We start from the raw sequence: 27226 nt of genomic DNA, 5'->3' as shown, positions 1-27226 counted from the left end.
GAAGGGAGGGATTGCCCAAAATATGTGGATGGCTTCGGACTGCTTACTCCTGCTATATTACAAAAGTGCTTTATTTAAAAAAGCAAGACGTTTTGCTTCTCATCTAAGAAGCTTCATCCGTGTGGCTACATGGGAGCAGGGGGATAGATCACAACTGATGAAGTTTCTTGGATCAGAAGTCGTCTTCTGGTTGTCTTCTTTCTAAAAAAAAAACAACACAACCCAGTCCAGTTGCCTTTTTTAAAAAAAATAGAGCAATTTGGGGACAACTATGACCTGGATGACTGAGAATCTCCATAGACATTTATTATAGTTTCTGGCAGTACCCAATCCATTCCAAAACAACATAGTTAACAAATAATAATACTTTTAATGTCTGAAACCTGGAAGGATAAATAATACAGAAATTACATGGGACTAAAAAATGGAAGCAAAGGCCTATTGATTTCATTCATTCGTTTCTAAATCTTTCAGACTCTTTTTCATTACAAATAATTGCAACTACAAGCCCATAATAAGGATAATGGCCTGAAAGGGCCATAGTTGGGGATAACAATGACAGTAATATAATAAGCATGATGGGGGGAAAAGAGACTGACTGATAAAAAGCTCAGGCTAAGGCACTCTGAACTTGAAATCCATTAGAGACAAAGAATATTCTCTTTCCACAGAGTATAATCGTCTTAAGTATAAACCATGGAGAGTAAAGGGCAAGGACCTTCAAAAGCACAATCAAGATACGCCACGCTGACAAAAAATGAACAGCAAATGTCAAAATACTTTACTCACATTTTAAACTATAAATCAGCAGAAGTGGGAAAATAATCTGAGAAGCAGTACAAAAAAAGAGAGCCTTTCTCTGTAACATTTTTAGCAATACCAATGAAATGAAATACAATGTTCTAAGCAACTGAATTTCTTTTGTCACTTTTCTCTGTGGCAGCCACCAAATCAACATGAAAACTACACAATTTGGGACATTTTGTTCCTTGGATATGGGCATCCGCAGGTGGTGGCTGCAACTGCAGGATTGATAGCCCCACTCCCTTTTTATGTGTGCTGCATATACACCACATATAATAAAGGGGAGAGCTTTGACCATGCAGTTGTGTCCGCCATCTTGTCTCTATGTCTCCCTCTCCTGGGCATCCCAGTGCCTGAGAGGCAACACCAAATGGTATCTATGTGCACATTCCCCAGGCAAGGTCCATGGTATCTAAGGCTAACCAAGTTGCGTTTGTACCTGAGATCAAAAATCTCACTAGTCTTTGTTTCCTAAACAGCATCAATGCAATAACAACAACAACAACAACAACAATCTACTAAACTAATCACTGGCTGCCCTTTCAGGCTATTCAAAACCAGCTGCCCATGGTAATGTTTCAGTCTACGTAATAGCAATGTTGGCCCTCAAGATGGCGAGTGCTGTTCTCCATCAAGCAAACATTTCACAGTGAATGAGCTACCTGCAAAGCTGGCCCAGTTCTTTTTACCTGCGGTACTCTTCTTGTTCAGCCCAACTCACCTGAATATGCCCAGTAAAGATCTCCAGATGCTTTCCGCCTCCGGATCTGCACCAAACTGCCATGTCGACTTTCATGTAGAGGGCCATCATAACCTTCAGTCAAAGCTGGGGAGCAGAAGAAGAGGAAAAAGCAGAGGCAATTAGCCAAGTGACAATCCCTGATAGAAAATTTAATTTTTTAGGTGTTCTTAGAATGCAGTTAAAAAATACCCACTGCTTCCCCCAACCTTTGTCCTCCCGTTTCCTTGTTTACAGATGAGGTGATACGTTCTGCACATTAGGCTGATGCAAATAAACAAACCAGCAACTATTGCACTGATAAAGGTAATGACAATTCACCTGGCCAGGGAAACCAACACTCAATCAAAGGGGTTGCAGGTGATATGCAACCTGTAATTCTGTGCAGCCTATTGAACAGGTCTGACGATGTGATAACTACAGGACCAAATTGTTCTCTAAGCCAGGGTTCTCCAACCTTGGCAACTTTAAGACTTGTGGACTTCAACTCCCAGAATTTCTCAGCCAGCCATTCTAGGAGTTGAAGTCCATACATCTTAAAAGTTGCCAAGGTTGGAGACCCTGCTCTAAGCCACAAATTTTCAGGATGTTATGGGCAGGTCCCTGGAAATCCAGAAGAGACATGCTACGCATTTCTAACATTGATTTACTTATTTTTGAGAAAATGTATAAGGCCCTCCAACTTAGTTACAGTGTCTCTGGGTGTCACTGTATTAAAAAAATATTAGAAAATTATTTGTGATTATTTGTAATAACTATTTAATTATTTGTAATATTATTAAATAATTTTTTGTATTACTTATTAAATAATAATTATTATAATTAAAAATATTTATTACAAAAATAACACTAGATGGACCTTCTTAACAGAGGAGACCCATAACATTTCCTGCCCTCCCCCTCAGATAGGTCGAATAGATATGACTGGTAAAAGACAATCCTTCAAATGACCTGGTCCCAGGCCATGTAGGGTTCTAAAGGTGACAAGCAGCATCTTGAATTGGACATGGAAGCAAATTGGCAGCCCATCATGGTATAACCATGTTTCCAGATGCTGGAGACTATTCTCACAGAAATGTTATTTCCTGCCCACATAATTTGAACATGGGTCTTTCTTTCTTTCTCTTCTTCTTTCTTTCTTTCTTTCTTTCTTTCTTTCTTTCTTTCTTTCTTTCTTTCTTTCTCTCTCTCTCTCTCTCTCTCTCTCTCTCTCTCTCTCTCTCTCTCTCTCTCTCTCTCTCCCTCTCCCTCTCCCTCTCCCTCTCTCTCACACACACACACACACACACACACACACGCACACAGTTTGGATACTCCAAGAGTGCTCATTATTTTGTAAAGCTTCAGTTGATATACAGCCTTGACTTAATAAGGATATAACTCCTTTTGTTTTGCTTCCTGTGGTCAGCACAAAGCAGTCCTCACTGTTTCTTGTGCGCCTGTGCTCTAAGAACCTAATTTATACAGATCTTATTCTTTCTATTCAGAAAGGGCTTTTGCCTGGAAAGGGCAACAAGAAGATTAATCTGATCATCAAAGAATTCAAAATGATGCAGAAGGGGGGGAAACTGGCTGTAGCTTGTAAGATTTTGGAAAGAAGGCTCTTAAAAAAAGAAAACGTCAGATGGAACAAGGCCACTTTAGAGCCAAAACCTTAAAATTATTTGGTTTTTAATGCTTTATTATACTGATCAAACTGTATACCAGCAGGAGCTTAAAAAATTTGAATGATAGGTAGGTAGGTAGGTAGGTAGGTAGACAGACAGACAGACAGACAGACAGACAGATAGATAGATAGATGTTGCTGTGTAAATTATCATCATGAGAACTGGTCTGATTTTTTCCGCTCAAGGTGTCTTTGTTTTGGGACACATTTTACTATTACTCATCTCTGCTTCCAAATACCTACTGACCCTCTGCTATTCCAGTGGCCTAATTTCTGCTCAGCTTTTCCTTATATAGCAACACCACGGCCTCCTACAAGCACTCTACTGACCTTTGTCTTTGAAAAGGACTCCGTTCACTATTGCATATCGTATCTGTCCTTCTTCAGATAATTCCCTTATGCATTTCTATCTAGGGAGATAGGATTTCAAGAGCACTGGACAATTTTCATAATTGTACAAATCAGCCTTGTGGCCTTTGGACCTGCGGTTTCTAGCTGTCTTTAAAAAAAATCATTTTCTATATTCCCCTCTTGGTCTTGGAAAGCCCCTTGCACTCTTGTGCGCCATTAGCCTCCATCAAAGGTAGGGATGGAGGAATTTGAGTTAGAATGGATTTTGGATTATCAGTAGAGGAGGGTCATACAGGAATAGTGGATTCATTTGATGAGCTATTCAGACAGTGTTGATTCTTGGCAAACCATTTCATGGGTTACCTCTCTTCTGATTTCCATCTACAAGCTGCTCAATTACCTTTCGTCCCTGCCAGGAATTCCCATTCTGAGAGAAAAGCACACTTGTTTGGAGAGAACAAGTGCAGAGAAACTTCGTTATAGCCAACGAGACAAACTTCCCATCCAAAGGTATGACTGAGAGATCCAGAATGGGAGAAGCTCCTGATAAACAAAGAGAAGAAACTGAAATTCCTCCCATTCTTGCTGTTCTGGGTTGGGAAAAGAAAATTGAAAGGGTGGAGCTATCTCCAGTTCCAGACAATGGGAAAAAGTGGAAAGGGAGCAGAGAACATCCTGCAACTGCACCCTATTAAAAGGAGGGAAGGGGACACCCCCGGATCAGAAGGGGAGAGAAAGAAGGAAGTAGAGAAAGAGAAGGTGCAAGGAATAAAGCTGGTGAAGCAGAAAGCACTGACTTCCAAATTAGCAAGAACCATCAAGTGAACAAAAGTCTAAAAGGCAGTGGTTTTTTAAACTGTTTCACCCAATTACTCCTTTTCTTGAGCTCAAATAATGTTGTTATGCACAGACACACAAACACACAAAGACTCTTGTTTTACGCAGTTATCTTGGCAATAGCAGTCCCTCACTGGATCTCCAACTCACAAATAAGCAATTACAAATTGCTCCATTACCCCCAGGCTATGCACAAGTCTAAGAACTGCTTTTAGGGATGTGAACAGAACACCCCAATATCTGTTGACTCAGAAATGTCGGGGAAAAAGCAATATGATTTAAATGCTGGAGCAGAGATCTGTATAGTTGTTTGTTCAGCTGGAAAAGGTAAAACACATCCAAAGCTGTGAGTCACCACCTTCTCACATAGACTAGATATTTTTATGAATATTCAAATTTCTAAGAAATACATAAATAAGAGCTTTGATTCATGCAAATACAAGATATAAATTTGTGCATTTGTGGCTTCAATTGTGTCTGCAATAAAGAGGTCCATCCTTCCTCCCTCCCTCCCTCCCTCCCTCCCTCCCTCCCTTCCTTCCTTCCATCCATTTTTGTATGGTTCCTCCCCCTCATCTGCCACAGCATCTGAGTGTCTAACAACACATTAAAATCATAAAATAAGCAACAACATGTTTAATCCCAAATCCACAGCAGATATATCTAGGTGTTCACTAACCCTAACCCTAACCCACAGCAACCATAAAAATCATGCTATCTCAAAACCTCAAAGCAATCTCACCCCCATGCCAAGGAGCACAACCAAACCTTTTAAGGTTTTCTGAAAAGCTGGCAGGGGCAAGGTGGTTATTTCCAAGACTGGTACTGCAAACAAAAAGAAAATTCTACCTGGGACACCCCTCCCCCCATGACAATCTTTTATCCACAGGACCTGTATCCTTTCATTTGAACTTATGGGATGGACTAGAACAACTGAAGAGAAGCTATCCTGCAAATAACCCATTGCTATCCGACAGGTGACAACAGACACCTCAAATCACACTTGGAGGCAAATCACAAATCACAAAACAAAGTTGTAATACGGAGGTACCAAGGTGAACCCATCACCACCCACCCTGGACCAGCTGCAGCTCTAGGATGCTCTTCAGTGTAGAATGCATTGTAGTCATCCATTTTGGTGGTGACAAAGTGATGTCCAGGAGCTTCTGTCGAGTAAGCTAATTCGCAAATAAGGAGTGAAGTGTTTGGAGAGTTGTGATTTACAGCTCTGCCAAATGGGGAGTTTGACACACTGCCTACATTAAGTGCATACAAAAGCTGGATGTGTTTTTAAAATGAAAAGGAATAAATGTGCTAGCCTGAGCATGACTGACACAAAAGCAATCAGAAGCTCAGTCGGTTAAATGGGACGTTTGAGTGTAAACATATTGAGTGACAAAACTTTCCAAAAGGCTGTATTGGAGCAAATCTAAAGTTAGAGTTCCCACCATAACAAAAATAGCCAACAAAGATAAGAAGAGATCTTCAAAAAAAGACATATAGATGCTAACCATCTTGGGGTCTATCAATTTTATATCTATGCAACCTATATCTTGGAGGGGGAAAAATCTACCTTCTCTAGCTTGAGGCATAATAAAGTGGTGATCATTTGGAAGTGGACAAGAACTTTTAAAAACACTTTATAGTTGTGTAAAAGATATATGCAATAGCAGTATATACTTATCTGGGAATATTATCTATGATTTGTGTGATGCATTTCCATGATGTGCTAGGTGTCAACCACCTAACGTGGCTTATTGAGGAAAATAACCCTGCTTTATAGTGTTAAAATGTATCTGTGAGAAAACAATGAGTTCATTACAGTAAGATTAAATCAATTCTTACCCAATATTAAAGAGAAAAGCAACAAACTGAAGATAGATATTTAAAAGATTATCTTTAATTACAGAGAAGAGACAGCTTCTCAATGAATTGTCTTTTATAGTCAGTCACACTAATTAAACTATTCATGTGGGTTGCGAAAAGAAATGCAGTTAGTACTGAAATGGAATAGATAAATACAGAAAACCAGAAATACATAACTGGACCGTTTAGAAGATCTGTTGAGTTCAAATAAATGGATTCAGAGCATACCAACCCTGTACAGCCAAGAAAAATTAATTTTCACTAGTACACAGAGAACACCAGAAAAAATTACTGATACCATAACAACAGTTCTCTGAAAGAAACACTACAGGTAGTCCTTGCTTAACAACTGATCTCTTAGCTACCATTTAAAGTTACAATGGATCTCCCCCCCCCAAATTATTTATGACCTAACTTATTATTGTGCCCCCATGGCCACATGATTGCACTTCAGATGCTTGGCAACTGGTTTGCATTTATGACCAGTAGCAGTGTCCTATGGTCACATGACTGTGATTCGTTTTAACAACCACATGATTCGCTTCATAACTGTGGCAACTCACTTCATGACCATTGTTATGAAACTGAGCTAGATCATGTGGTAACCCACTTAACGATGATACTTGGTACTCTCTGAGCTTGATTGTTTTCTTGTAGACATTTCATTACCTAAACTAGATAGCACTGACCGTGTTGCCTAGTAATGAAACATCTGCAAGAAAATAATCAAGCTTAGAGAGTGCCAAGGACCATCCCATTTCAACCCTGGGCTACAATTGTCTCGCTTATTGATACCATTTATCGACTGCAAAATTCTGGGCTCAACTGTGGTCACTTAGTGAGGACCACCTGTACGGAAATGTTTGTGCCAGTACGATCAACCTTGTTTGTCTCACTGGAAACAGAGAGCACAAACACAAGTACTGCTGGATTACATTTAAGTTCCATCCTTAAACGCTTCCCAGGGAGAGTTGGAAGTTCTCATGCAGTCATTCCCTAGTGTGAAAGACGTGCACACAAAGAGATGAATGTAAGGCGCCAGGAATCTAAAAAGCAGGGATTTGGCCAAGAGATACTTTACTTGCATCCTACCAGAAGAGAACTTTGCACTTCTGTGCAAAGCTGGAGGAAGTCTTTCATTGTAATTATCAGCTCAGTATAAATACGGACATAAGTGTCATAACAGTCCCATGACACAGTCTTTGCCAGATATGTTGAACAATTGCTTTTATGTATATATATATATATTAACATGTTGGATGATGGAAAGCAACTTTTGTGTCAAGTTCATCTTTCTGGTCTGCTCCTCGGATTGAGGAAATTCTAGCTAAACTAGGAACTAAGGTCAAACAGGGACACAACTTTTAGATCAAGAGGTTCCAAGGTTCAATGGCACTACAGGTAGTCCTTGACTTACAACAGTTCGTTTAGTGACCATTTAGTGACCAACAGCACTGAAAAAGTGACTTATGACCATTTTTCCACACTTACAACCAACTGCATCATCCCTGGGGTCATACAGTCAAAATTCAGAGGCTTGGCAACCGACTCATATTTGTGACAGTTGCAGTGTCCCAGGGTCATGTGATCACCTCTGGTGACCTTCTGACCAGCAAAGTCAATGGGGAGGCCAGATTCACTTAACAACCATGTTGCTGAATAACTGCAGTGATTCACTTAACAAACGTGGCAAGAAAGGTTGTAATATGGGGCAAAAGTCACTTAACAACTAACTCGCTTAACAACTATCTCGCTTAGACTCAATTTCTTGAGTCCAGAAATTTTGGACTCAATCGCGGTTACAAGTTGAGGACTACCTCTATAAGCTCTGAAAACTGTTCAAATATTGTGGCTGAGGGACTTCATCTCTCATTAATCCATTGCTACTGACAATTACCCCATCAATTGGAAGGATGTAAAAAATAGATGCATCCAAACTTCATCTTCTATACTCCTTCCCCCCCATGTCCACTTCAAATGTAGACTACAAAAGAAAAGATTAATCTAAAGCAATAACTGAAGGCTCAACATGATATCTAACACTGGTACAATTTCTCTGTAAAAAAGAAAGTCTGTTGCTAATAATTTCTTAATTCCATGTCTCTTTTAGATTTTCCAAAGGCACAAGGGTAAAGAGAGCAGATTTAAAGACTTTATAGATTCTTAGGAGAAAACACTCTGTCAGCACTCAAAATTTAATCGATTGTAAAATCTTTTCTACTGTACTTTTGAATGGCAGCATGGCTTTTCTATGATATGGCTATGAATCATGCTATTGATTTCAAGTATCTTCTGTGCAGAAAATTAAATTATGCAAATCCAGGCATTTATGAATCCTTTACTACAGTGGTGTAAAATTGAGCACTTGCTTAAGTCAGCATCTTATTTACGCAATTAAACATCTGATGCACCTCTGAAAATGGCCAACTTTCACTCATCTTGTGGTAGGTTCCCGGAATGGTGATAAATCTAACTTTGAAATGGGTAAGAAGCTGAAAGCACTTGCAACACATAAGGTGTTCATCTGTTAAAGAAACAGGGGGAAAAAGAGTAATACAGCCTGGAATCTTCAATGAACACCTGCGCTGTTTCTAGTAAGGTGCAACATATGGATGAAATATTAAAAGGAGTACAAATGATTACTTCATTTTCTTGGATGTGTGTATATGTTTGTGTGTGTATATGTTTGTGTGTGCAAAGCAAAAGTGTATGTTATAAAAGTATTTTTCTTTAAATTTACATACATTCCCGCACATACATATTAAAGAGAGATCCTTCCCTAGCCCTATTTTAAGTGACCTCAGCATATTATAATTTTCACATGATTTTTATCTTCATTCAAAACTAGTTTGTTTTGTTTCTTAGTTGGAGTGCCTTTTGGAGTGCCTTTTGGTCAATCTTGACTCCTGGTAATTTCCTGGAAGTCTCTGTTATTTTCTAGGCAACATTTTCAGAAGTTGCTTGCCATTGCCTTCATCCTAGGACTGAGAACGAAGGAGTAGCACATATACTTAACATGAATTTAATGATAATTTTTACTGTAAGCAGACAGAAGTAGAACCTCTAATAAAGCATTCTAAGCACAATTCCAGCTGTAGCCCATCACTCTTCACACACACACATACACACACACACACAAAATAGTCAATTCTTTCATTACTTTCATTTTTTCCTCTTTTTCTCACTAGTATTTCCTCTTTGTGAAACTCTTTGGTTCTTCTCATTTTTCCCTTGAGTAACAGGATACTTTCCCCCAAGTGTTCTGCGACCTCCCTTTGTATGTGATGTGGTGATCTTCTAACTAGTACTCTAAAAATCCATATTCTGCAAAGAAATCCTGTTTTAGGTTGACTCAGCCTTCCATGTTTCTGAGGTGGGTAAAATGAGGACCTATATTGTTGGGGGCAATAGGCTGACTCTGTAAACCACTTAGATAGTGCTGTGAAGCATTATGAAGTGGTATATAAGTCTAAGTACTATTGCTATTGCTATTTAGCATGCTAGATACACACTGGGAAGAGAGTTTGCTGCTGTAATCAATCAATCAACAGAACATATTCAGTGCCTTTCCAACCATAGAAATTATTATATAGATTCACCAAGCTAGGCTCTACCCAGAGAACTCTGTAATCTGTAATTATAGGGAAGATATTTGTAGTTAGGGATTTTTAGGAAAAAAGATTCTGAAATACTAAATAGTCTATGGCTGTTCAGAAAATCAAAAGGTAGCATCTCTAAGACACTTCATCTATGTTATACAGCCACTATGGAAAACATTTTCAGCTGTACTCATATACATATACATATACATATATACATATACACACCATATACTTATGTATACATACATACATACACACACACATATACATACCCAAATTCTCATATGTATCTATCAGCAAATACCAAATCCTATAATATTTCCATTTTGAATATTTTAAATCTATGAGATTCTGCAACCTAGGACCAAAAGATTTCTAGAGATGTAACACAACTCACCCTTATTGGGGATAAGATTAAAAAAAATCTGTAATATATTTCCTAAGCACCTGTAGTTGCTAGGAGAGCTATACGGATGACTTTATTTTAAAGATAAGATGTATAGAATCTAAAACTATTCTAAACATATTTCAGAAATAATCCATAGAATCAATGGCTCTATGGCTGGATTAAAGCATCATGCTAAGCCAAATGATCTTTTTTTCTGTTTGGTTTAGAGTGTTATATAAATACAGCAGCTGAGTCTTCAAAATCACCCTCAATTGACAATGGTGGAGTCCTTGGGCATCTCTGAACTTGGCTGCTTTCTTGCAGATATTTCATTACCCAACTAGGTAACATCGTGATGGCTCTGAAGAACTTGTGAAACCTGGACTGGGTTCCAATATTCTGCTAAACCAGTGTACTTCAAATATGGCAACTTTAAGCTGTGTGGACTTTAACTCCCAGAATTCCCCAGCCAGCTTGCCAAGTTTAAAAAACACTGTGCTAAATCATGGCCTGCTTAATTATAATTTATTCTAAGTAAACTATAATTTATCTACCAAGAGAAGAGAATATTTGTAGCTCATGGTTCAACTGTGGGGGTCTTTGCTGCTCTCTGAGCTTGATTGTTTGCTTGCAGACATTTCATTACCCAAACTAGGTAATCTCACGATGACATGAATTCTGGCAGTTCATACTTCTTTAAAGTTGCCATGTTTGAAAAAAGCAGAATGTTGGAACCCAGTGGAGATTTTACAGATTCTTCCGAGACTAAACCAGCCTTCAGTCTATGTGGAGAGACAAACAAGCAAGCATCAAGGGAGAGTGGTTTCTTTGCAACACACACTTCCAGAGCTGTAAACAATTCCTGCTCCCCAGCTGAACGTCCTATTATCTCCTCTGTCAGCTGCTACCAATGCACACCTGTACAACCCCATTACTGACACAGCTCCTGCAATATTAATGGTTGCTTATGTGGAACAATAGTTTCCCTCACAGTTCATGGAGTAAAGTATTCTTATCATGCCCAATTTCCTTCTATTTTAATCAACAGGAAATGTCAGATCCAACATACTAAGTAAAATAACTCTCTCTTTATGTCACACAGCCACCTTTAGCTGAAGCAATGAAATCTCATACTGTTTATTTAACATTCTAATCTGCTTCCCATTTGCTCTGTCTCATATTGAAAGTTTTATTCAAATGCATTTGATAAGTGCCCTCAGAGGTATAGCAAAGCAAATCCTCCCTGAATATCTTTCACAACTTTTGGAGGTTAAGTTAGAGATATAAAGCAAAACAAAAGTCAAGTGTAGAAATTGGTTTTCTCTGCACACCATTTCCTGAATAAACTGTTACTCTATGTTACTATTCAAACACTGTAACTGAGATGCTAGTGCAAAGGAAAAAACAAAATATTAAAGCTAACCATTCAGCCTGTAATACTACATAATTTCACTTCCTATTTTTTATTTTAGATCTCTTGCTATGTTTCTTACCAAATTGAAATCTTGCTATTTTGAAATCAGGTTACTGATTATTAAACAGATTCTTAAGCCATCTCAGAACCAGAACGTAATTTACCCAACTTAAAATAATGGGAATTTATTGTATACAGAGATCCAGACCTACATTTTAACTATTATGCCCTTATGAGTTAGACTTGTCTAAGATTAACTCAGTTTACAAGCTATTTGTGGTTGGCACATGTTGCATTGGCATATTTTTACTATAGTATTTAACTAGGTCAGCACTTATTTTTATGATGTAGTTAGGATTCCAGACTCACCATGTTTCCTACATTTTAAATGAATATAGAACATACAAACCTACAAGCATATGATAAGCATATACAACATACAAACCTACAAACACACACAATATACAATAGGGAGTCCTGAATGTGCCTTTTGTTTCTATTCAGTTGAATTTATAATAGGAAACTCAATTATTTTTAATTTGGTGTTGCCTCAAGGTTTAACATGTTCCCTTTATTAGTTTCATAATCGGTCCTGGCTAAGATGAGTGGACATATAAATTGGCTAAATGAATAAATAAATGTATTTACAAAGATAAGCTTCCTCTAGTGCTAATCACCAAGTTACCAATGATTAAAGCTTAATATTGTGTGATGTTTCTTATCTCTATTGGCATGTATGTTGTTACTCCAACAAATGTTAGACATAAAAGTTATTTTTGATCTCCAATTGCCGAGCACATTGACATAGCGCCTCTAAGAACACCTGTTAATGCAAACTGGCAAAAAAGAACTTTATTATTAGAAGCCAAAATCAAATGCATATACTAATTTTAATCTATAACTTAGCAGGTTTCTGCTCAGTCATGTTATCCATATTCCCAACAGATATAAATATGGATAACAATAACAACAACAATTATTATTTATTTATTAGTCATAGTCATAATAAAGCTAAAACAACAACAACAGAAAATAACGGAACATATTCAGGATATTTTATCATCCCTGAATTCAACCAGAATTTGTTCTAGATAGTCTATCCTCTTCAGATTGATCTTTGACATTTCAGTTTCCCTAAGTGTGTCCCCTCGAAGAAGTATGACAGCTTATCCAAAGTGTCATATTTAGATTTTAAGTAAGGATCTAAATGCACAGCCCTTTCCGCAAAGTATAATTTACAATCAAATAGATAAGTGCAATCTTCAACATTTGGTACACTGTATACTCTCGGTTTATCTTCAGTTGAAGTCCATGGAATTTTCATATATTACTATGCAATTAATGCTCTAGAGAAAGCTCTTCTAAGATTTTGGGTCTTATAAACTGGGAACAAAGAAAAAGGCCATTACAGATCTAAATGAAGATACTATGAATAGGTAGGGTGGAATAGATAAATACAGTATATGCAGGAATTTATTTTAGTTTAAATGATTAGATTTATTATGGCCATTCAGTCTTGAAGACTCTGGGTTGGTTACAAAATCCAAATAATAAAAACTTTTGCAGTCCAAGTAACAGGCAGTCTAGAATGATAAATATAAACACAACAGAGCCCCCACAAACACATAACAAACACATTAAAGTTAAGATCTACCTTTATTAAGGATGGGAAGACGAAATTGTATGTCAGAAAGAATAAGGTAATGTTACTCACGTTGCTTTACATGCATATAAAAGAAGGAAACCAATATGGTTTACACTATTATGAATTGGAAAATCTCTAATTTGGGACCTTTGGGATCTAGAACAGAGGTCACCAACCTTTCTTGGTTGGCGGACCAGAGGGAAAGGGAGAGGGAAGCATTTTACATGCGTGCGGACACGCATGGGGATGCGAGCACACATGCATTGCAAACGGGGTGGGACTAGCACCCATGTGATACCCACTAGCCCTGCCCCATTCTTGCATGGTGCGTTGCCCCAATTCCATGCCCCGTGGTGCAATGGCACCCATTTTTGCATCTTGCAGTGCAGCAGCAGCCTGTTTTTGTGCCCTGAGACGTGGTGGCATCCTGTGTTTGCACCCCGTGGCATGGTGGCACACAGCTCCATTTACAGAAGCAGCAGGCATGCACGGCCCGCTTGCGCAAGTGGGGCCGTGCATGTGTGTGCTCACCTGCCGCTTCCGTGACCCAGTTCTGAACAGGCCTCAGCCCAGTACCAGGCCACAGTCCAGGGATTAGGGACCCCTGCTATAATGTATTCATACAAGAAAGAAATGGAAAAGATTTTAACAAGCAGATAAAATGCAATGCAATTTCACAGAAATTTTTAAAAAAACACAAATTGAACACATGAAAGAAAGTCTCAGTAAGGAACTTCCAGCAAAGTGAATATAGAGTCAAAAACAAAAATGATCAAATGATTTGGGATGAAACTGAAGTGAGAGAAAAGTGAAAGGGGTATTTTAGAGGTTTGTATGGAATGTTAGTGATATACTGAAGAGCAGAATTGGAGTGATAATTAGTTCTAGGTTGCTTCTCTCCTTGATTAGTTTCCATCTGTTCTAGGTACCCCTTATACTATACCTGTGCATTTGTTTTTTCTTGCCTAAATGTAGAACCTTACTTTTTTCACCATTGAATTTCATTTTGTTAGATAGCACCCAGTATTGAAGTCTGTCCAGATCCTTCTGTATCTTAAGCCTGTCTTCTGGAGTGTTGGCTATTCCTGCCAGCTTGGTGTCGTCTGCAAATTTGATGAGTTCCCCATCTATCCCCTCGTCCAAATCATTGATGAAGATGTTGAAGAGCAGTGGGCCCAAAACAGAGCCCTGGGGCACCCCACTACACACTTCCCTCCATGTAGATGCAGTTCCATTGAGGACCACACGCTGAGTATGGCCGGTCAGCCAGCTATGAATCCATCTGGTGGTGATGCTGTCTAACCCACATTTTTCTATCTTATCGAGTAGTAGGTTGTGATCTACTTTATCAAATGCCTTACTGAAATCCAAGTACGGTAAATTATATCTACAGCATTCCTCTGGTCCACTAATTTTGTCACTTGGTCAAAGAATGCAATAAGATTTGTCTGGCATGATCTGTTTTTGACAAACCCATGATGACTTTTAGTGATGACTTTGTTTGCATCAAGGTGTTCACTGATTTGTTGTTTGATTATCTTTTCCAGAATCTTCCCAGGTATTGAGGTCAGGCTGATAGGTCTGTAATTTCCTGTATCCATTTTCCCCCCTTTTTTAAAGATGGGAACTACATCAGCTCTTTTCCAGTCCTCTAGTAGTTCCCCAGTGCTCCAGGGTTTTTGAAAAATATAGTTCAGTGGTTCTGAGATCACATCTGCCAGTTCCTTGAGAACCTTGGGGTGTAATCCATCTAGTTCTGGTGATTTGAACCCGTCTAGGCTGGACAGGTGCTCACTTACCATTTTCTTGCCTATCTTAACTTGTCTTTCTATTCTGTTTTTATGGCACTATTTTTGATAGCTTGGTCTGTTTTTTCCCTTTGTGTAAAGACAGATGCAAAAAAATGAGTTAAATAGTTCTGCTTTCTCCCTATTGCTTGTCACCTTGCCACTTTCCCCCACTAATGGACCAATCATTTCCTTAACTTTTTTCTTGTTTTTTACATGTTGAAAGAAGCTTTTTCTGTTATTTTTGGCTTTGGTCACAAGCCTTAGTTCATTATGAGCCTTAGCTTTCCTCACTTCATCTTTACAGGCTCGGGCTATTTGCTGATATTCTGACTTAGTTATGTGCACCACTTTCCACTTTCTATACTTGTCCTTTTTATCTTTCAATTAATCAGAGAGTTCTTTATGCAGCCATAATAGTGTTGAAGAAAAACCTATGCAGCCATAATAGTGTTGAAGAAAAAATAGGATGAAAATGCACATTGCAAGAACCTTGAAAAAAATGGTAAAGATACAGTACAGATGGTATAACTAGAAAAATGTTCAAATATAGACATGGTTTATTATGAAGTGATCTGCAAATTATTTAAAATGTGCTTAACAGTTGAAGAGTTGACATTTTTCTCCTATATAAAGGGAAAAGTAGCAAAAATTAATGGGGATGGTGTGTTCCTGGGAAAATGTAAGAAGTGACAGTGAACAAAATCTGGTAACTGCAGTGAGTCATTATAATGGGTAGGAATGTGGATATCGTATTACTGATCATCAGCAGGTCACTGAGAAATGAATGAGTATGAGAAAAATGTTCATTATATGTAGGCTGATTTGAAGAAAATCTGAATTATAGAATGCTTTGTGCAAAAACTGAGTTGATGGTTCGTTGCCTAGGGCCATAAGAATGTTATATGATGGAAGTATAGCATGCGTGAGAATAAATGAAATTCTTATTCAATGGTTTAATATTCAGCAGGGAGAAACCCAAGGATATCTGAGGCACCCTTGATTGTTGAATGTATTTATGGATATGCACCAAAAGAATGTCTATGGAGATTCTCAGTCATATTTGTGACAGTTGCAGTTTTCCGGGAGATCATGCGATCACATTTTGTGACCTGCTGACAAGCAAAGTCAATGGGGAAACCAGATTCACTTAACAACTGTGCTCCTAACTTAAGAACCGCAGTGATTTGCCATGGCAAGTAAAGTCATAAAATAGGACAAAACTCACTTAACAAATGCCTCAGTTAAGCAACAGAAATTTTGGACTCAATTGTGGTCATAAGTTGAGGACTCCCACTATGATGATCGACAGAATATTAAAAGTGTTGTTATGGTGTTGCTTTAAGGACTTTGCTTTAAATGAGCAATTCTGCTGAAGATATTGTGGTTTCATTCATTTGCTTCAAGTACATACATTGTTCAAAGATAATGCGGTATGTTGCTTGCTAATCATAATGCCGTCCATTCAATCTAATTATCAGCGGCTCTGTGGACCAGCTCTCTCCACATTTCCCAATCTTGTACAGCTTCTGTCAGTTGTTTTATGCTCTGGCTAGTATTGGCTTTGACGGTGTCTAGCCAACATATTTTTGGGGTGACCTCATTTACTTTTACCGCTGACCATTCTGAGCATAACTGCCTTCTCCAGTAAGTTTGATCACACATCATAAAGTAAAGCAGAATTTCATAATGTTCGCCTTCCAGAAAGATGTCTGGTTTTATATGGTCCAGTACATGCTTGTTTGTCATATCTGCTGTCAACGAATGCGCAGGAGCCTTCTCCAACACCACAACTTAAAAGATTCAATTTTCCTCCTGTCTAATTCTTTCACGGTCCAGAGAGCTATGGGAAGCACAATAGCCATAGACTAATCTGCTTTTATTTCCCAGGCTAATGTCCTTGCTTTTTCCCTACTTGTTTCGTGTTCATCGTTGCTGTACGACCCAGTATAATTCAACACTTTATTCTGGACTGTTTATTCACTGTTTTGATCCAGCTGCAATCCTAGAATCAATAGAATCCTAGTGATTCTAGAATCAATAGAATCTTAGGATAAGATTCTATTGATTATGCCACTCAGTGTACTACAACCCAAAATGCCTTAAAAACACTCTTAATTAAGATTTTCATTTTCTCCACATTACCTAAGAATCCACCAACCTTATGATAGAGATATTTATTGAATGTCAATCTTCTGGTGTATAACAGATCATAGTAAGTGGAATACCTTCACTTATTTTGAGTGTTTGACTGAATCATTTGCCAAAACTTGAGAATGCAGTGATAAAACTAAGCAGGACATAAATAGAAAGACGCAGGCCTTTATGATACAAAGCCTGAGATTTCGACTGCAGTCCTGCACGCAGTTCATTAAGATGAAGGATTATGGAACTCAAAAGGCCTTTACTTGGGAGAAGAATTTTAGGGCTTTACATTTAATATTTAATCTACTTCAACATTAATGGATTCCCCCACCCCCCAAATGTGCAACATCTCTAGTATTAAATTGCAGGATTATCTGGAACAAAACCACCAATCTGGCTTTTCATTATGAGAGCCCGGCTCCCTTTATTTAGACATAAAGAAGAACTTGGTTTATGTTAACAAAAACAGAAGACAGTGCTGAATTGCATTACCAGTCAGAAAATGAGACAATCATGTTGGGTTGAATTCCTTCCCCTCTGCATGTCCCCAATCGCTCTGGAGGGTTGAAAGACTATTCAGAATATATTTGAGAAATAAGCAGGGATGATGCACGGTAGAAGAAAACAAATGGGGAGGGATGGGAGACTCCTAAGCTGAATTGAAATTTCCCCAAAATGAACAATGGTTTGATGACACTTTCTTTCCCATTTATTCTACAGAAAACATTCTATGAGAGAGAATATACCATACGATTCTCCCATCAGAATATATGTTGGGTTCCAGTAGTTTTTTCACTGCTTAAGACCTGAACATTTCTAGAAAAAAATAAATTAGCTAAAATCATTTTTTGCAAAAGATTCTGCCTGAAGAATAGTACTAAAATACATTAACATAAGGCAGATGGTTAAAATTCATTCCCATAAGGATAGATGGAAATAGAAACCTCTTAGAGCAGAGGCTCCCCAAACCTTTGAGCACCAGGGACCGGTTTCTTGGAGAGAGGTTTTTCCGTGGACCAGAGGGTGCGTGTTTTGTGTGTTGCCTGCATCTCACAGATGGGTCTTTGCTTCTTTGTGTGGCATGCCGCGGCCCGGTACTGGTGGCATGCCATGGCCCGGTACTGGTCCACAGACCGTGGGTTGGGGACCCCTGTCTTAGAGCATCATTCATGATATAGTATTTCTTCTGCTTGCACATTCATAGTATTTCCAGGGTTTTCAAGATGAAAATGCTAGTCTGCTAATTCAACATAGAGTTCCTCTTATAATTCAGAATTGGGAAATACATCCATAGGCATAATTATATGTCTGTGTTTTTAAATGTATGTGGTTTTAAAATGTTTAATGTTATATTTTTATTCTGTTTTTAAATAACTTCCCCCTGGCTAGCATATATTTTTATTACTATTAACAGCTTTGAGATTTTTAAAATAATGAAACACCTCCACCAGACCCGTGTCTGTGTGTGTGTGTGTGTGTGTGTGTGTGTGTGAGAGAGAGAGAGAGAGAGAGAGAGAGAGAGAGAGAGAGAGAGAGAGAGAGAGAGAGAGAGAGAGAGAGAGAGAGAGAGAGAGAGAGAGAGAGAGAGAGAGAGAGAACCACTTTTGAAAATAAATAAGCAGCTTTATATGCTCATATGAGATCAGATGGCTCGGCTATGAGTACAAATGTTCAGGCATGCAGAACTGAAATGTTTTATCAGCACTACAAGAGGCTGTTCTCAGATGCGCAGGTATTATTATACAGGGCAGGGGTGGGTTGCCCATTGTCAGCAAGCATCTCCCTACTCACAGATGGCAGGTGCGGGTAAGGTGGGTGGCCCCCAAATCTTAATTTATGATCCATAAAAACAAAGATATTGTCAGAATCCATTTATATCATATTCATAAATGGAATGTTTCAAACATTGTTCCATGGATTCTGCCATCTCCCGAAGAGAAGAGAATAGATGTGTATTGAACTGGCAATAGGCATTTCAAAGGAAAGGAGAAGCCTTTTGAACTGGGGAAACAAAAGGGGGGGCTAGCATCTGGTTTTTGTCACGGAAGACAGCAATAAAACATGAAGGGTCCTAAGTTCCTTTTTCCCATGAGATGGATGATACGAGAGAAAGGATGGGGGACTGACCAAATGGGGTTAAGGGGGGTTAAACCAGGAACTCTTTATAAGGGTTTACTTCGTGGAATAATATTAAGTCCTGTCTCGTTCCTACAACCAAGCATGTCATAGTAAAGATTCCTTTTTGGAATAGATTTGACTCCAAGAATTTTGTCTTCCTAAGACGTGGTTTGGGGTGGGTCCCGACAGATATCCTGCTTCTCTTGATTGAAACAAATCACTCCAGAAAGATGAGAAGGGAGCAGGATCTGATCTTCCTTACAAACTTTTCTGCCCAAACTTCCCCTAAGCAGAACTGAGCAGATCCCTTACAGCTCCTGTCTTGCTATCTTCATCCTTAATTATTTATTTATTTATTTATTTAGTTACATTTATATACCGCCCTATTCCCTGAGGACTCAGGGCGGTTTACAGGGAATTAAAAAATCCATCATACAAAAGTTAAAAAACCAAATTAAAAAATATTAAATTGACCCTGTATACTTAAAACCCCAATTAAAAATTTCTCCTCAGCCTGGGCCCGAGAGCTCAAAGAGCCAGGTCTTCAGGCCCCGGCGGAATGATCGGAGGTCGGGGGCAGTTCTCAGCTCCACCGGCAGCTGGTTCCAGAGGGCAGGCGCTCCCACTGAGAAGGCCCTATCCCTGGGTGTCACCCGCCGGCAATCTCTCACCGGCGGCACCCTGAGCAGACCCTCCCTGTGGGAGCGCACTGGGCGAAGGGCGTTTGATGCCGGCAGCAGTTGTTCCCTCAAATAGCCTGGACCCAGGCCATGTAGGGCTTTATAGGTAATAACTAGCACCTTGAATTTCACCCGGAGGGCAACCGGAAGCCAATGCAGCTCGCGGAGTAGAGGTGTTACATGGGAGTATCAGGAGACCCCCATTACAACTCGCGCGGCCGCATTCTGCACCAGTTGAAGCCTCCGAGTGGTCTTCAAGGGCAGCCCCATGTAGAGAGCGTTACAGTAGTCCAAATGGGAGGTAACAAGTGCATGAGTAACTGTGCGTAGGGCGTCTCGGTCCAGATAGGGACGCAACTGGCGCACCAGGCGAACCTATGCAAAAGCCCCCCTGGTCACGGCTCCTAAGTGGTCTTCAAAATTGAGCCGTGAGTCCAGGAGCACGCCCAGGTTGCGAGCCCTATCAACGGGGGGGTAACACCTCACCCCCCATCGTTAGAGGTGGAATAAGTTGGTTGACCCGAGATGCCGATATGCACAGCCACTCAGTCTTGGCGGGATTGAGACGAAGCCTGTTTCTCCCCATCCAGACCTGAACCGCCTCCAGGCACCGGGACATCACGGAGAGGGCATCGCTGGGTTGGTTCGGGGTGGAAAGAAAAAGTTGGGTATCATCAGCGTACTGGTGATACCCCACCCCGAAACCACGAATGATCTCGCTATGACTAGGCTATGATGAGATCCCTTCTTGGAACTCCTTTCCAGATTTTCTCATCTGCTATGTTGTTGTTTTTTAATCCTCTCAAATCTAATAACAAGCAACAGTGACCCCACCCAACAGACCCCTGTGTGTAGGTATGGGATATAATTTAGCATATAATTCCTGAAATGTATCATTATTAATGCATTTGAGGTAGTTTTGCTACATATGCTTGACCAAACTGGGAAAATGTATACACGCTAAGCTAAACAAGTCTTTTTTAAAAACAACAACAACCAGATCTATAGCTGATGATAATTAATTTAACAAACAACTCATCAATTAATATTCAAAAAAATGCTGATAATAAATACAAATATATCCAAGTAAATTCCTTTTTGAGTAGATTATGAGCAACTCCTGTAGTAATTTTGGTGAAATAAATTAAAATGTAGTAAATTACAAGTAATTAAATATGAGGCCATTTATGCAAGCCTAATTTAATGTTTTCTCTTTTCTATCATTGTTTATGCAGTACGTTATTTTCCTTTCCATACATAAATAACAATGGTTCACTGAACAGTCCTGTTGAGATACAGAACTATTCTTTTAAAAGAAAGCAATCTAAAAGGCAATTTGTTAGGATCAAGATTTCAATTTAATAGGTGAAATAATTTAACATATTTCAAATAAACCAATAAACTTTTCAGTTTGAACCAAATTACTTTTGAAATAAAGTTATTACAAGTGAACCGTTAACAATATCCTAATATAAAAATTGATCAACTTTTCTTCAAAAACATATAGGTACACAAATACACATCTGTGTTTATTTCCTCTATGGGAAAGTATCCTATAATATGCTGAAATGTTTCATGGCCACTAATATGAATGAACAACCACAAGGATCAGACTTGGTGAATAATATGATTCAGAATGACAGATGGGAAGTGGATCTTGTTTTAATTAATAATTAGAGCTAAGTTATTAGAATAATATCTGTATTAAGTGTGAAACTACAGGTAGTCCTTGCTTAATGACCAGTCACTTAACAACCATTTGAAGTTATGGCAGACTACCCCAAAGCTAATTACAACCCACTTGGAAAATGGCAACTGCTTCTTGGGGTGCACCATGTAGCCCAGCAATGGATAACCTTGCTTACCTTCACTAATGCTGCTCATTTTTTTGAATAGCCACTTCCGGGATCGAGCTGCATACCCCGGTAATGAAGCAGCTTGCCGCTGTGCAATCCTGGAAGCACCCTGTTTCCCCCAAAGTAAGTCCTATCCTGAAAATAAACCCTCATTTAAATAAACCTACTTGGGGGGTGGGCCTAATATAAGCCCTACCCAAAAATAAGCCCTAGCTTTGGGGCGAGGCACACACCTAAAAATCAAACAAGGGTGGGGGGGGTATGGAGCTGCCCCACATGCCCCACACCCACTCACCTTGCAGCCAGGCCTCTCCTCGCTAGCCCACTTCTTTTGTGGCATCTTCTGCAGCCAGGCCTGCATTTCTCAGTCACAGGCCTTTCCGGAAGGCCACTGCAGCCAAGAACTGAGTTATGAATTCAATCCATAGTTTGGTACTCAGCTGCATAGGCCTTCCAGAAAGGCCCGACTGCAAAATATAGCTGCAAAATGAATGCTCCTTCGGTCAGAAGAAGTGGGCTGGCTGGGCGGGGTTGTCAGTGCCAGAGTTGAGTATGAAAGACACCCTCTGAAAATAAGACCTGGTGTCTCTTTTGGAGGTAATAATAATAATAATAATAATAATAATAATAATAATAATAATAATAATAATAATAATAATAATACCCGGTCTTATTTTCGGGAAAACACGGGTAGCTGCTCAGAAAAGGGTAGCTACTTGTGCGATTACAGCATAATCCCAGCAATAAACCGCATGTTGGTTTGCTTGACAGGGCAGTGGCGTAGTGTGGGGGGTGCAGGGGGGGCCGGCCGCACCGGGCACAACATCTGGGGGGGCGCGCTCGCAGCTCTCTGCCCCTGCCTGGCTCACTCACTCTCTCTCACTGCAGTGCTGGCTGTGCGAATCCAATCCGAGCCGCCGGGTCGCTGCCCACTGTGGAGGGGGGGTGCCAGGCGTGCGGTGCGGAGAGAGAGCGAGGGACTATCTGGGGGAGGGACAATGCAGCGGCCGGGTGCTTGCCCCGGGTGCTGACAACCCACGCTACGCCACTGTGACAGGGAAAAGCTTAAGGGGATCCAGTGGAATGGGAAAAACAGACCCAAGAGCTATGGGGACCCAAGGGGCAGGAAGCAGAACATGGGGTGTCTCAGGGGATCTGGGAGGCCTTGGGAGGCACAGGGCAGGCAGTCCTACATCTGTGCTAGGTCTCCCAGGTTCTGCTCCATCCAAGATACCCTGTGCTCTGCTTAACAAAGGCATCAGGAGACAGAGGTGGGAGGATCGTTTAATCAAGTTATTGACCGGGACTCTAACGGTCAAAATTCTGTTAATGATAGGGAAATACTACCAGCAAAGTTTGGTTCCTGTAGGCAGGGCTTTTTTTCTCATAGAACGCTCAGAACGGAGTTCCGGCACCTTTTTTGGATAGAACCTTGTAGGGTAGGCAAGGCGGGTTGTATGACACATGTGAGTTCCGGCACCTTTTTCTTTTACAAAAAAAGCACTGCCTGTATGCCATTCTTTTTAACCATCTAATTGAACTGCAACAAATCAGAGCTAACAGGATCATGTCTACTTTTCTTTGCATTTTGTCTCCTCTCTTGCCACTTTCAAATAAGGGAAGGAGCAGGCAAAAAAATGTCCTAGCTGATAAACGAGACCTTAATATTGGTGAAAATAAGCTTATCTATCCAGACTCAATTTACAGGCATCAAGGAAAGGTTTATTCCACTACATACAGTAGTTCAGTAACACTGATGCTGCAATCAATCAGCAAAAATACCAGCATTTTCAGGAAATATAACCTTTGCAAGAAGGTACGAAGCTTGGAAGAGGACCTAATCAGCAACTCTGGAGTGGAATTAGTTCATTCTCTCCATCTATAGGGTGATACATAAAAGGTGCATGCTTTACACATATCAAATGATTTAGGACAGGCTGTCAAAAAGAGCAAATTCATCCAGAATCTCTCAGATCTATGCAATCTACTGATCTAATGGCCCAGCATTCAAGGCGACGAAATAAAGCAAAAGTGATCTAAAGAGAAGCTATAAAGCCACATATTTCAAAAGGGCCCTTTCAGCGCAACAAGCATCATCCATTGTGAATCGAGCCAACTTTCTATTTTTGAAACAAAGAAGAAGATCTCAAAGGCAGGAAATGTAAAAAGTGAAGAAAAATCCCATACAGATTTCTGGAAATGTTTTGGTGGAACTGATATTTCTATTCAGGAACAGTTCTTTCTCATGAAACTGAAATCAACATTACAGGTTTTATGAAATGGCTGGTTTAAATTTGATCAGTCTAAGGATTCTGCCAGACTTCTGTGCTATACAGATAGTCCTACCTAGACTTCTACAACAATTCATTTAGTGACTGTTTGAAGTTACAAGGGCACAGGAAAGAAGTGACTTACGACAGTTTTTCACGCTTGCGACCATTGCAGCATCCCCGTGGTCACGCGATCAAAATTCAGACACTTGGCAACTGACGCGTATTTAAGAGGGTTGTAATGTCCCGTGGTCATGTGACTGCACTGGATCTTGATCACATGAGCAGGAGGGACGCTGCAACGGTGGTAAACACGAGGACCAGTAGTAAGTCACTTTTTTCAGTGCTGTTGTAACCTTGAATGGTCTCTAAAGGAATGGCTGTGAGTCAAGGATTACCTGACACAGTCTTTCAGTGCAGTAAACCAAGTGCTTCTTTTTCCCTTAAGGCAAAGATTCCCTTATCTTACGTTCTCCATATATTCCAATATGTAGAACGTGATATCCTCATTCTGCCTCTAACAAGCAGAAATTGAGGCCGCTTATCCATTCACCCAAATTGGTGCTATAAAACTAACAAGAGGCAGAACAAACAAAGCAAAAATGAAAAAGGTATTTAGTAAATTACATTCTAGCCCTTGCTAAAAATAGACCTTTTGCAAATGCCTTTTGAAGTGATATGAGGGAAACAATGCTTCTGGCAGACTTTCTGACAGCAGAAAAATTAAAAAGGTTGTGAGGCACACATCCATATAAATTGTCAAGGTCAAAATTATGTAAAGCAAGCCACTTTTAATAAAGATAAATAATAGCCCAAGTTTATTACAGAGAAAGAATTCACGTATGTACCAGGGTTCCTGATCATCTATTGTCCTTTTTCTGGTAGCTTGTTCTTTTTGCAACCCATTTTTATTATTTTTTCAACAATGATGCATACAGGCTTAATAGAATGCTCTCCAAAATAGCTCAGTTTTTAACATCCCAAACATCATTCTAGAGGAGGTTGTTTGATTTCAGTTGGGAGGCTATTCCACAGAATGCAGTATGAACACAGGTACAAATACACACAGCATCCAGCGTTGGCTTCCCTCGCCTGCTGGAAGAGTCAGTCACACTACAACGAGTCTGGCTGTAGATGATTCAGTAGGCCAGACTATTTCAGGTTTGATTGATGGTCCTGCAGATACCCAGATACTGAAGTGTAAGTTCTTATCCACCAATCTAATAACATGTCAGGACATTACAAAACAAAAGATGGCTGCGTTTTTCAAACACAGCAGTCCACCTGCTCTAGTAAAACAGAATTCTACCTACCTTAAGATCTGTAGGGAATGTTCTGCTACGTTAATCATATTACAATCAGTACTAGTTTGCAAAAGGGGAGTTAGGATCATAGTTATCTTACCTTATATAGGTGGTCCTCGATGTACAGCCACAACTGAGCCCAAAATTTGTGTTGCTAAGTGAGACAGTTGTTAAGTGAATTTTGCCCCATTTTACGACCTTTCTTGCCACATTTGTTAAATGAATCACTTCAGTTTGTTAATTTAGCAACAATTGTTAAATCTGGCTTCCCCATTGACTTTGCTTGTCAGAAGGTCGCGAAAGGTCATCACATGACCCCGGGATACCTCAACTGTCATAAATATGAGCCAGTCGCCAAGCCTCTGAATTTTGATCACGTGACCATGGGAATGCCACAATGGTCGTAAGTGTGAAGAATGGTCATAAGTCACAGTTTTCAGTGCCATTGTAACTTCGAACAGTCACTAAACGAACTACCTGGAGTATTCTTATTTTTAGCAGATAGCATAACTTTTTCCAGTCAGTTTAGAGAATGTGAGGGCTTTCCTTTAGTTATTTTATACCTTAAGAGCTCCTAGATTTATTAAGCCAGCCATTAATTAAGGTATAGTCTCCTGTATCTCCAGTTTCACACTGAAATCTCACTGCCTTTAATAAAAGAACATTCAGCTTTTTCTATTAGGCTGGGAATGGATTCTCACCCCAAGCACCTTAATAATAACACAGCTGTGCTCCTATGAACAATGTATTCTCTGTATGGTATCTGCTTTACAGATGTAATACTTATTTTCAAAGTACACGTTTAAAGTTCATAAATGAACTTCTGCAAGAAAGCTTAAGTGCAAACCTGAAAAATTAAACCAATTCAAGTTCAGTACAATCCCCAGTTCATTCTGAAAGTTGCCCAGTCTGACTGAGTTATGTTTTGCTAAAATAAAGGTCTCCCTCTGTAGATCTGAGAATTACTTGCCCATCATGTCTGAAATTGTGCTGGGAAGGGAACACTTGATGCTTCAAGCCAAATCAGAAATTCTAATCCAAATCAGTTTAAGACCAGAGAGGGAACAAACTCTAGATTTGAAACAAGGCACAAGGGACTTATTAATGAACCATCCAGATCTACTAGTTATTGCAATGAGCCTGTTTTTTTTAAACTGCTTATAAAAAAGAAAGTTTGGAAGACATGAATGGGAGAGACTGCCAGGTTCACTTGGAGATAGATGCCTCTAGGCAATTAGCTGTTGTACCACATACCTAGTTCACTCGATATTGCAATGGATAATGATATTTGGGACCTGTGAGTATTTGGGACCTGGCATCGCCACAGGAATTGGCACCAAAGCTAGATAAAGTAGCCCAGACAGCACATCGTGCCAGACAGAAATTTCATTCTTGCCATTTAATCCACAGAATACAATGTTTTAGTGCTAACCAAAGGTGCCCTAATTTACAAATTGTATTCCAAGGACTATTCCTTATCAAGCGGATGCAGGAAGGACAGTTTCCATTCTGTATACAGCCTTTTCCAATCTGTTGATCAGCGGATGTGCTATTAGTTACAAATTTAGGAAACTAATGTTTTGAAACAGGTGGAGAGCTCTCCAGATAGGGAAGGTATAGATTCATATTCTCCCTCTGTGTGTGTGTGTGTGTGTGTCTCTCTCTCTCTCTTGCTTTTTCTTGATTTCTGAAATTTTATATAATGCCCAACATACTTTCAGTGACTCCAAGTGGCTTAGAAAGATAAAATCCCT

General features: G+C 39.6%; 1 protein-coding gene across 1 annotated transcript in view; it reads right to left on the bottom strand.

The window, feature by feature from the left end:
- The window catches only part of PTPRG (protein tyrosine phosphatase receptor type G), a 716833-nt gene that overhangs the window by 536062 nt on the left and 153545 nt on the right, over positions 1-27226 (bottom strand). The window contains exon 2 of the mRNA XM_083356115.1: positions 1526-1630. Within this exon, the coding sequence (XP_083212241.1) occupies positions 1526-1630 (105 nt within the window). The remainder of the gene's footprint in view (positions 1-1525; positions 1631-27226) is intronic.

Source organism: Vipera ursinii, assembly GCF_947247035.1.
Source record: "Vipera ursinii genome assembly, chromosome: 2".
NCBI lineage: Eukaryota > Metazoa > Chordata > Lepidosauria > Squamata > Viperidae > Vipera > Vipera ursinii.
This window is presented reverse-complemented; position numbering and strand designations above follow the sequence as displayed.